This window comes from Cynara cardunculus (assembly GCF_001531365.2).
Source record: "Cynara cardunculus var. scolymus isolate 2C chromosome LG 9, CcrdV1, whole genome shotgun sequence".
In the NCBI taxonomy this organism is placed as follows: Eukaryota; Viridiplantae; Streptophyta; class Magnoliopsida; order Asterales; family Asteraceae; genus Cynara; species Cynara cardunculus.
This window is the reverse complement of record NC_037536.1, coordinates 1709935-1722610: the sequence shown is the minus strand read 5'-3', so window position 1 is coordinate 1722610 and position 12676 is coordinate 1709935. Positions and strand designations below refer to the sequence as shown.

The window sequence follows — 12676 nt, the reverse complement described above, 5'->3', positions numbered from 1 at the left end:
CTATTATAGACCGAGCACGCATGTCTATAGCTATTTTCTTCTTGTCCTTATCGCTCCACTGATGTGGAAGCTTTGGAATCCGCCGTTCAGAAATCGCGGCAGTCGTAGCTGTTGCTGGAACAGCCGGAACAATAGCAAATGGAATATATGGTCCATTTTCTATGTAGTGTGGAATTTCAGGATCCACACCTTCCAGAAAGAGGGACATCCGGTTCTTCCAGAGACTAAAATTGTCACGGACAAACCAGGGTGGTTTGGCAAGAAAGCCATTATCCTGTGTGTATGTGTTTGTGATTTGTAAAGCCATTTAAAAGCAGTAAGTTATCTAAGAAGAGATAAAATAATACAGAAAATTAGCTAAACACAAGGACAGAAAGAAAACACTGCTCTGATACCAGTTGTTGGTCCCGTAAGGGTCTACAAGAATAGAAACAGTTTGTAGAAGGGGGGATGAATACAAACACAATATTTTCAAATTTAAAATATATATWGATAGAGAAGATCAWTACAKATTTTACAAGACTGTTTGCGGAAAGATAAGGTAAAGAAAACCTATCTAAACAATCTTTGGTTACACATAGATCTTTAGCAAATACAAGAAAAGAGATTGCTAAAAGGAAGATCCTTTACTTAAGTTAGAATATGCTTGAAGTAAGAATAGGATAGCAGAGAGATGCGCGCACTCTGCATGGAGAAGAAACACTTCTATTTATACCAAGTGCATTAAATGAACATTTAATGCAATATGGTAGGTTTAGAGTGCGTGTCAAACCTTAAGATGAAGGCTTGTCCTTTGCTACAGTGAATAGTACAAAAGCACTATTTTTGAGCAGACATCCTTGCCTAAAGTTGGTGGACAAAAAGTCGACTAATTGGCTCCATACCGTACTAACTTTTGCAAGGGTATGTGTTTGTCCTTTGTGTGCATAAGGACAAGACAACAACAATCGTGCTAAGCAAGCTTCCTTTGATCGCTGAATGCTGGAATGACCTGGAGGTCTCATCATCATTCGCTGAAGYTWGAGCAGTCTTCACACATATGTAGTCAGGCTTGTAATTACTGAATACCGCTTCTGATCACGTACTCGCCAGTCTCTAATCTTCAGTTTCAGTCTTCGATGTTCGCTAAAGGTTATTTGGTGTGAGTGTTGTCTTCTTGAAGTATTGCTGTCTCTGATGAATTTACAAAGCAAGTTCTTCAGCGATCACTGAACATACTCAGTGATGATCATTGGAACTGAAAATACAGAAACACAAATACAACGTGAAAGGGAAAATGGATTATCATCAAATTACTGAGAGAGGGGATCAACAGTTATGCACTTCACATTTTAACTATGTTGTTGTTTTGCACTTCATCCTTGTTGCTGTTTTTGGATCTTGGATGTTGCTATTCTACATTTAAGACTGGTAATAGTATCAGAACACTTACCAACATGAGAAGGAAGGACTGTGATATGAGGATGTGAATCGTACCCATTTAGACACTTCATAGTTCATACTTGTTGCTGTTGGATGTTGCTTGTTGTTTTTGGCTCTTGTTGTTTCATTGTTTGCATACTAGTATGAAGTGTCTAAATGGGTATGGGTATCTTGTTGTTTGCTGTTTTTGGCTCTTGTTGTTGTTTGTTGTTGGATGTTGCTGTTTTTTTTTTGCCTTGCTGTTTTTTGGCTCTTGCTGTTTCACTGTTTTTTGCTCTTGCTGTTTCAATTGTTGTTGTATACTTGTATTACATTTACAACTTCTGTTTCAGCTTTCAAGTGTTGTTGTTGATTAGTCACATTAGATCTTGCACCATTAATACTGTTATAAACTTATATTATATGGATTATGGAACACAACAATAGCTGATCGGACTATGGAAGGATCTGTTTCAAGTGTTTTGTTGTTGTATTTCTATTACAGCTTTTGTTGTTGATTAGGGAACATTACAGCTTCTGTTATCGAAGGATCTGTTTCGAACAATACAACCTATATTATATGGAACACAATACCCGAACCCGTCAGAACCCGAACTGGCCCGAACTCGATGTGCCCCCAAACCCGAACTGCACATTACGGATGTGGTATTGTAACCCGATACTCGATCGGGTTAGTCCTTTTATGATTCGATCTAACCCGATCTGACCCGGCACAGCCCTAACAGCATACAAATGGGTAACAAGTCATCATTAATGTTATTGGCTTAGTAAGTCGTAAAGAGTCTTATTAGACTATAATGGGTCTTAGTGGTCTTTTCGAACTTAATAGACATCACATTCATATATAATGGGTCTTAGTGAGCTTCAACGGATCAATTGGCCTTTAATGAATTTTATTGGGATTAATCTGTTTTTTTCCAGCTATATTAGGTTTTAATGGGTTATACTAGGCTTTAATGGATCTTAGTGAACTGTAATGATTATATTGGGCTTTAATGGATCTATTGAACTTTATTCAGTATTATCGGGCTTTAATCTGTTCAAATGTGCTTTATTCGGTTTTTATTGTACTTTAATGGGTTATATTGAGTTTTAATGAATCTTAGTGGGTTGTAATGGACCTATTGGGTTTTATTCATTTTAATGGGTTTATTGGGCTTCATTCAGTATTATTGGGCTTTAATGGGTTATATTAGGCTCTAAATGTTGTTCTAACGAGCTTTATTCGGTTTTATTTGAATCTAATGGATCTTAGTGGGTTGTATTGGATCTATCAGGTTTTATACAGTTTTAAAGGGTTTCATTGGGGGTTTAATGGATCTATCTGGCTTTATTCAGTATTATTGGGCTTTAATGGGTTATATCATTTAAAATTAATTGTTCCTTAATAATTTGTAATTAAAGATTATGTATTATTTTATTAATTATTAAAATCATTGCTAAAAGTTTCTTGGTCCCTTGCTAATTCTTTGCTAATTCGTCATTAAAAGTCCCTCGTTAATCCGTCGTTAAAAGGTTCCCTTGCTAATCCATCGGTAAAAGATTCCGTCGCTAGTCCGCCACTGATAATTGGTTGTCGCTAAAAAGTACTTGTCATTGATCCGTTTGCTGATACCATTACCCACGACCTTTTGAACCACAGATTATCAGCGACGGATCAAGAACGGATCCAACCTTTAGCAACACGACTCTTTCCATTGCTAGTAGTCTTCAGTTTTGTAGTGTCATCCGTTAAGGTAAAGTGAGCGGGCAAACACTTACCGAGTAATCGTTTAGTAAACGACCCATAAAAATATTTCGACTTAGAAATTAACAGAATTTTAATTTTTTTTAAACATCTTCAATTCATAACTCTACTGACTTTTCGGTTTGATCGAACATATTTATAAATAAATAAATAACTAATTGAAACCTTAAAACAATAATTATAAATAAATAAATAACTAACTAATTGAAACCTTAAAACATTAAAAATGCCCTAATTACAATCATCAAAGATATAAATTGAAACGTAAGTCCACAAAATATATGTAACAATATATATCTCATAAGAATAAAGTATTCTTTTAGATACCATTAAGAAAAGCTTCACACAAAATACAAAAAACTTAAAGACAAGTCTTATTTTACGTAAATGGATCTGTACATAGACAGCCAACAATCCAAGTAGCACCTTAATTGCACATCAGTATAACAAGATTAAGCAAACTACACTTTTGGTCCCTATGGTATGTCAAATTACAAATTATGTTATGTGGTTTGTAAATTCTTACGGATTTAGTCTTTTATCCTAAGGGTCTTTAGTGGAGGCCGGTTAAGTCCCTTCACGTGATGAGTTTTTAAATAAATTTCGATGTACATATCCTTAAAGCATGTGTACAACCCATTAATGCATCCATCAGTGGCGGAGTTAGAATTTGGGTCTAGGGAGGCATCAATTATAAATATATGGTGAATCACAATCTGTTTGTTCTTTTTGAATCATAATCCTATTTAGCAGTTTACAACGATCTATCTATTTTATTAGTAAAATTTGTTATACTAAATTAGCTATCACAATATGTTTGTTCATTATCTGCATAATCTATTGATATTTGTGCTTGATTTGTTTGTAATTTACCAAAATCTGTTTCTATTACTAAACCACATAATTCTTGAATTGAACCAATAAAAATCCTAAATCCTAATCGAGAGAGAGAGAGAGGTTAAGGGCCTGAGACTCTGAGAGGGACCCAAGTGCAATTAAATGTCTAAACCCTATACAAGATCGGATTTACAGGACACTAAAAATGTATGAGTGTCTTAATATACAACTTTATAGTATTTAAGCTTATAAGACCACATACAAAAGTGTTGTAATAAACTTATAAGATGTTTTTGGACGTCTTAAAAAAAATCAAAGTCTTTTTTGAAACTAAGTGTCCTGTTATTAGCCCTTTTATAAAACACTACTTGAAAAGGTGTCATATAAAACAAGTGTTGTATATAAAAATTTATTTATTAGACATGTCTCAAAAGTGTGTTATAAAAGGCCATATACGACCCTTTAGTTTCAAAAGCGTCCTAAAAAGCTAGTTTGACACCCAAAAGCATCGTGTAAATCTATCACAACACTTTTAAATTGGATAATTAAGTGTTTGGTCCTATAAATCTATGTCGAATAAAGTACTCAATTAAGACATTGAAATACTTTTTTTTGTTAGTAAATGTGGGTTTTCTCTGAGACGTTAAACTAGGAGGGTTGTTGCCCTGTTTGTTTGAGAGAAGGAGTTGCAGTTGTCATCCGGTGAAGGTTGAAGGAGAGAACAGTGACAAAGGTGCAGTGACCGTTCGTAAAAATCAAGGTTGATGGAGGTTCAGTTGCCTCCTTAGGTATGTGTTGTGTTTAGTTTGACGATGATAATGGAGCCCTAGAGAAGGAAGCCGGAACGGTGAGGCAACAATTATGTTCATGTAGTCTACTGTCTAGTAGGCTAACTTTAACACAAACCTTAAAAAGAACAAAATTTTGCTATGAATTTTGTTGTTATTTACCACATAACACAACAAAACTAGTAATGAACCAAAGCTTAAGAATTGAAGGTGAATAATTTGAATATGGAATAAAAAAAGGGAACTCAACAAGTGAAGTGGTAGAGTGGCCAACTAAACTTTCTTACTTTTACTACACTTAGTAGTACATGAACACTATTTAGCCAACCAAAAAGAAAAGTGGCCATGGCCCCCATTGCTATGACCATCCGCCCCTGAACGGCTACACCCATCCCTTCCCTCTTCTTCCTCCCCTAAACAAGACCAACAACGTTACCCTTTCCCCTCCACGGTTTCATCCTTTTATCTCCGTCCTTTCCTCGTCGTCATCCTACTCCTTCCTTCAGTATGAAAGCAAAATAGTTCTTTTACCATTTTTAATCATTCTTCTTTCTTTTCTCGAGTATTCATCCTCTCCACATTATCAATCAAATGCATCATGGACAAAGTTATACAAATCCTTACAAAAAGTGTGTGTATATATATATATATATAGGCAAAAGAACGTATGAGAAGGGAGGCTATTGTGAGAAGCTTAAGAAGATATCTGAACCCTTGATCACTTTTAATCTCATGTACACCAATGAATTGCACTTTAAAAGGAAATTGAGCCAGTAGTGCATCCTGATGCACCTCATTAATGTCGACATTTAATTAGGATTGATCGGGATGGAGATCTCTTTTTACGCTTCTCATCATAAGTTTCCTTCTCACCGGAACCCAACCCTATATACATATCATCAAAAATTCAATATTAAGAATATATGAACATAAACAACGATTTATTACAATTTCCTTCAAAAAGTTTGTGACACAAACTATAATTCAAAAACCTAAATAAAAAAATGAACATAAATTAAAAAATTGTATAAATTTGTGTTCTTGAATCTTAAATCTTTGAGTTCGATTTTCTGACTGGTTGTGGGGGAGATCATGATGGAGGGAAGAAACACGGGCAAAAAGCAAATGGGCCTTGGTCAAGGAACACATGGAAGAAACCACGATATGCAATGGAGGCAAGGTGATGTAATGAGGAAGGCAGTTCGACTCTTAAGCGAGAGGGAAAGGGTTTTAGCGGTTGCTAGAGAGATAATAGTGCAAATATTGTTCAAGAAAAGGTAATAAAAAAAACAATTAAAAAATTGTTAAAATTGGAGATAAGTTATAAATGAACATTTTACCCATGGAGTTAACCGAGATGGTGATAGTCGTTTGGTACGGGGATTTAAACCCGTGATAAAATGCAAACAATGGGTGTTTTTTGTAATAAAAATGAAGTTCAGGGAAAAAACCATGATTATTGACATACTATAGGGACCAAGACGGTTATTTACTAAAAGTAATTGTTTTCTAACGACCCCAGGGCTACTATTGTCATTTCCTTCTACGTCAACTACCAAACACGTCTTTGAAACGTCACCATTCACTATTGAAGAAACGTCACCTATTTTCCCCCCACTCGCACGTGAGCGCGTGTTCCATATTCATCTTTATTTTTTGCTTGATGACCCCTCTTTGGCGCGTGGAAATGAAATTTATCTTCGAGCACTGTCGAGAAGGCTTCATGTCACTTTCCTTTTTACATTTTCTTATTTTATTTAAAAAATCATATACATTTTTTGTGTATATATATTGTGGAGAGGTAATGTACGGCTCACACCACCAATTATCATATGGAGTCTCCTATTTGGCCGGAGAGTTTACCGATTAACCGGAAAAAGGCTATTCAAGAACTCACCCAAGGCCAAGAATGGACCGATAAGCTTCGGGAAATCCTTCAACAGTCGGAAAACATCGAGTCCGACTCCGCATCACTCGACGGTGTAGTGGATCGAATCTTGGGGATGTTCGACAACACCCTCTCGATCATGGGCTCTCGTACTTCCAACGAGCCTCTTCAGTTTCTGACCAATTATTTACAAACTAGTTATAGTTTTGATGAGCAGAAATCAAAAACAAGTGATTTGCAATCCTTGTGTAGTTTGGAATTGGATGAGCGGAAATTAAGAAAGTCTGACGAGACGTTTTCGCTCCAAACGAGTTATCTGGAATCCCCACGTAGTTCAGACGAGAACAAATCAAAAAAGTATGACGAGACTTCAAGAATGGTAATACCTGTGAAAATGAAAAGGGGATGTCATAAAAGGTATAATATTCGTTTTTGAATGTGTCGTTATTCTTGTATACTTAGCACATAGATTATAATTATATCAAACTAACTCATCATGCACCTTATTTGCTTTTGAATTTAATATATACATATATATCAAGTTGTGAATAATTAATTTGTTTGAGCACGTGCAGAAAAACCTCGTGGGCATCTACACAAATAACTTCAATTTTGACCGACGATGGTCATGCATGGAGAAAATATGGTCAAAAGAAGATTCTCGAGTCAAAACATGAAAGGTAGTTTTTTATAACCATCTTATATTTAGCAAACTAATTGATAAGCTAGTTGTTGGCTGACGATATTAAATAATTAATTAAAGAAAGCCCCTTAAACCGTATTGAAATGCTACTTGAAGTTGATTATTAAAAAGTAAGCTCATGGCTAACCAATTTTGGTGATGTATGTTTATTTATATGCAGAAGCTATTATCGGTGCACCTACAAGCATGACCAAGGGTGTCTAGCAACCAAACAAGTTCAAAAGATGGAAGATGAGCCACCGGTATATAAAATAACGTACATGAGAAGCCATACTTGTAAAAATCTACAACGAGCACCGCAAATCATTTTGGACTCTGTGGATCCTAGAGATACCTCAATCCTTCTTAACTTTAAGGCGAAGGAGCTCACGGGAAACAAACAAGTTAACCACTTTTTCCAACCCATGAAACATGAACCCAATGAAGGTTCTCCTTCCTTAGGTAATCAGAGAGACAACCAATCTACACCTTCCGATGATTGTCTTTTATGGGATCTGATTATGAAAGTTCCACAAGTTCCATTAGAATCAGTATCTATGTCGGTAGGGTTAGATCATGAGATATATTTGTGGTCGGAGCATGGGGACATGACATCCTCATATTCATCTATGGCTAGTACCGAACGGCATGAGATGGATTATATGTTTGAAAGTAATGATTTCAAAGATTTTTCCTTTTGAGTTTTGCAATGTATTTATGATAATGTAAAGAATGCAGAATTGTTTTGTGAACTACGTTCTAAAGTTGGTCAAAGTCAAGCCTAGTTTGATTATATGAATGGTGAGGGAGAAATTGTAACATCGCAGACCAACCGCATCATTATTGTACGCTTTGTCCATACGCTTGAACTCACGATTTTAAGACATATCTGATAGAGGAGATATCAAGTCCCTTATAAGTCAAAATTTATTACCCTCCTCAACCAATGTGGGATCTTACATTCCAACCCCTAGAGAACCCAACGTCCTCGCTAGCATACTAGTCCGGTTCACAGCTCTGATACAATTTGTTACATCCCAAGATTGTAACAACCCAAATTCCAAAACAACATATAACATTATAAACGGTCAAATCGGCCCCAAAAGTTACAAAGATGTAGATCATATATATAATCTCATACCTACACATACACACACACACACACATACTTTATACTATTACTCTAACCTAAGACCACATACAAGTAGATTATATATTAAAACCTAGAAATAAAACATTAAAAGTGTGAAAAAAAAATCAAATAACGTCTTACAAAATGTATGCGTCGGTTCGGTAGTGACGTGTCACGGACTCAATGAGACGTCCAAGACAAGTCTTGCACCATGACGATCCTTTTATACCATCTCCAACCCACTAAAATGGAGTCAAGAATTATTCATCCTTAAACCTATTTTGAACGATAAAAAAGTATTCCAAGTATATTCTATTTTCTCTAACCTATAAAATTTTTCTATAATATACCTTCAATTTATCATTTGTTACAATTATAACCCACATCTTTTTATTACAATAACTTCATTAATTATGTTATTACACAAGTATAACTACGATAAATTATTTGTATGTAATTAATTTTCAATTAATTATCATATCATCAAAAAAAAATTCATTAAATAAAAATATTACATTTATAATACACGTTTAAATAAATACTACGCATACATTTAAAGAAATAATATATATACATTTAAAAAATATCACACATATATTTAAAGAGATATTACACATTTAAGGTCCTTAGAGTTAACATCGTCAGTTAACAAACGTCAGAAGAGACAAATCAGTAGTTGTACAAACTACAAGAACCAAAAGTGTAATTTACTCTATAGTTAATTGTGATTCAAAGTTTTTTTTAAATTCTTTATTAGAAATATCTTAAGTAGGGTTAACAAAAATAATATTTTGATTATTATATTAATTTAATTATTGTAGCTTATTCATAGTTTTTTGATAATTCAATTTAAAATGTCTCATATAATTTTTAACTTTAAAATAAATAATTTTTTAATAAAAAAATTTATTTATTTTAAGGAACAACTTTTTTAATATATAACTTTGCCACGTTAACTGTACTGAAAATATTTTTAATAACGAAATTGAAAAAATGTCACAATTAATTTTAACGTGAATTATACTTTTGGTCCCTGTAGTCTGTCTAAAGATTAATTTGTCCCTCTTAACGATTGTTAATTCCAGAAACTTTTTTTATTAACCTGGATATCCAACTTGTTATGAGAGTCGACTAATCTCAGGGCGATCACCTACTTTGCAGATAGCCCGGAGTCATTGCATTTGAACCTCCGTGGTCACTAGAGGATTTTTATTCCTCCTTGGATTTGAACCTGTGACCCCTGGTACTTTTGACCTTTGGAGTCAAACTCAAACCAATCAGACACCACCCTTGTGGTTAACTCCAGAAGCATTGAATGTTATGAAATTGAAAAGTTAAAAACAATCAATGTAGATAATTTGTTTTAGGGTCCAAATCTACAAATTGAGCATGCTACAGGTACTAGGAGTGTAATTTACTCAATTAAATATTATTCTTTCTTTGTTTGGATATATATCTTTTGTTCATAAATCCTATCTTGTCTTGTTCATTTTCAGTATTTTTCATTTTCTTATGAATCCCATCTTGTCTTGTACACTTTTAGGATGTTTTTTTATTACTAAATTTGGAAACTATAAACTTATTTTTTATTTCCTAAAAAAGCATCTTAGGTGGCTCATAGAATTCCTAAAATATCCTCCATGTGAATAGTATTTTTAACAAATATAAAGAATATTGACCAAGCAATTAGCATTTTAATTAAGATTTTAAATGATATGAGGCATGACGTAACGATGAAGTTAAGTCTCAAGTTGTACAAGTTAAGACGAGATCATGACGTTTTTTAAGGTGTGTCATAAGACGGCATATATATAGACACATACATCCAGTTGTGTGTGTTAGTGTTTTGAATAATATCATAAAGTTAATTAAATTCATATAAAGTAACAAAAATGTTGGGTTTTAAGTAAAAAAGTTTTTCTAAAATTAAAACACAAGCCGAATCCAATGACACATTTAATTAAACTCTAAACAAACTATAGGGTGTTTAGAATTGTACTTATCAGATTTGTAGTCGGTTCTGACAAAGCACTTAGAAACCAAAAGGTTTCCTCTATCAATAGTCCACGCACGAACATGGTTTGCGCTTCCATAAGGTGTTAGCCCAAAACCCTAGATCTAATATGTGTTTTACAGAAAAGAAGAATAAGTTTATTTTCTGTGTTTTCTGATAGCAAAAATCTAAAAGATTCAATATCTTAAATTGATTTAATATATCATCTTATTTATATGGACTGTCTTATAGTTGGTATAATTGAAACAAGGTTTTAGTAGTTATCTATAATATGTATATAATTATTTTAACCATTAATATAATTATATATATTTACAAATAACACCCCTGTAGTTATCATGATTATACTTTAACACATATTTCATAATTATCCTCCAAGAATAATTATTTCAATAATCAACATGATTTAATTCGGGTTACAAAAATAGAGGCAAACATATACATACTCCTTAGCAGTATTCTTGTGCGACACTGTCGTGAGCACATAATAACTTACATTCTCCATTTGCACACGATACACAGTAACACAGACGGTGACAAATGTCTAACAACAAGTCACCACCCCCAAGGATATATAAATGTGTTTTTCCTTAAGCAATCTGATTGATCCAATCAATCATATGTTAGAATCATTCTTTATCCTTTTGCTTCACAATATTTTATTTTGATCTTAAGGCATGATATATCGTATTAGGCATGATAATTGGGTGGGATGGCGTGGGGACCTTAATCTGCATCCTCATCTTCGTCCCCGTTGGGGAATATGATCACATCCCCATCCCCAACGGGGATCCCCAACAGGGAAATGCTGATTGCATTCGAATATGTGAGACATCAAACATGTTTAAACCTCACATATTTCCATTAAACCTAAATTTAAAACGAGTTTAACTTAATACAAAAAAATCACATCATATAATAATTAATAACTTAAAACCAAAAGAATTTCAATTAAATCCAAAAAAACTTATGTAATACCCCAGAATCAAAATTGCATATAAACATATATTTCATATATCAAGAAATACACCCGGTCCCAAATATAATAAAAAGCTACATTACAAAAGTAGCTATCAAATTTTTCTCACCAAATCACTATACAAAACTTGTATGCATAACAAGTATTCAAAAATAACATATAAGCATGTTATCCTCCACATCACATGTAAACATATAAGACTTTTCACAATTTCCCTTTCCCCTTATCCTCTGTTTGGGCACGACCTATAGTGCACATTTTAAAACACAAAATGAGGGTTAGATCTTGAGGTCTAGTGAGAAATCCCTTTTGATGCAATTACAGGGTGAAAATCACCAAATCGTGTTTATAAACCCATATTTGTAATAATAACAAATATAAATCATTTTGATATAAGAAATCTCATTTATTGCATTCAAATGCCCAATATCTTGAAAAATACCTCATGGGTAAAACTTGTCGCATCATATAGAAATTTATACAACTTGTTGCATCAGAGCCTAGAGGCAAGACCAACCAAAGCCCCTCTGATCTTACCAACCAGAGGCAAGACCAACCAGATCCCCTCTAATCTTATGACAAGTGTTCACTTCATCGCATCAATAGGATGCGATAAATATGAATGTGATCAAAAATCCAGATTTCACAATTTTATGATTATGACACCCTTATCCTGGTATATACATCTCTTTGACATGTCACCCTTATCTCAATATACATATCTCCTTGATATGTCACCTTTATCCCAATATACACCTCTTTTTGATATATCATTCTTATTTCCACACAAGATGAAATCATAACAAAAACCCACAATTTTGCCAATAATGGCATCAAAACAGTTCCATAATATAATCTCATATAAAGAACCATACGATTCTATACCCAGTTTCCAAGTAAGAAAAATTCATAACAGTTAAACTCACTTTGATTCGCAGAGAAACAAATAACAACAACGAAGATTTAGGAAGGAATCATAGAGATCAGCTTCTAATTCTTCCCCTTTTAGTTTTGTTTGCTTTGCAACAAGAGAACACACACAAAGAAAACATCCCTTATCTTTTTCTGTTGGTCCCAAAAGGGTCTACAAGAATACTAAACAGTTTGTAGAAGGGGAGGATGAATACAAACACAACGTTTTCAAATTTAAAATATATATTGATAAAGAAGATCAATACAGATTTTAC

General features: G+C 33.8%; 1 protein-coding gene across 2 annotated transcripts; it reads left to right on the top strand.

Moving 5' to 3' along the window:
• Window positions 1-6615: 6615 nt before the first annotated feature.
• Window positions 6616-8138, top strand: LOC112518273 (probable WRKY transcription factor 70). 2 transcript variants are annotated; one of them, XM_025125912.1, is made up of 3 exons: window positions 6616-7099; window positions 7258-7362; window positions 7549-8138. In XM_025125912.1, the coding sequence occupies exons 1-3, from the start codon at window positions 6627-6629 to the stop codon at window positions 8063-8065; spliced, it is 1095 nt and encodes a 364-aa protein (XP_024981680.1). In that variant the 5' UTR covers window positions 6616-6626; the 3' UTR covers window positions 8066-8138. The 2 variants fall into 2 exon arrangements, with proteins under 2 accessions (XP_024981680.1, XP_024981679.1); XM_025125911.1 differs by having other exon boundaries at window positions 7546-8138.
• The last annotated feature ends 4538 nt before the right edge of the window (window positions 8139-12676 follow it).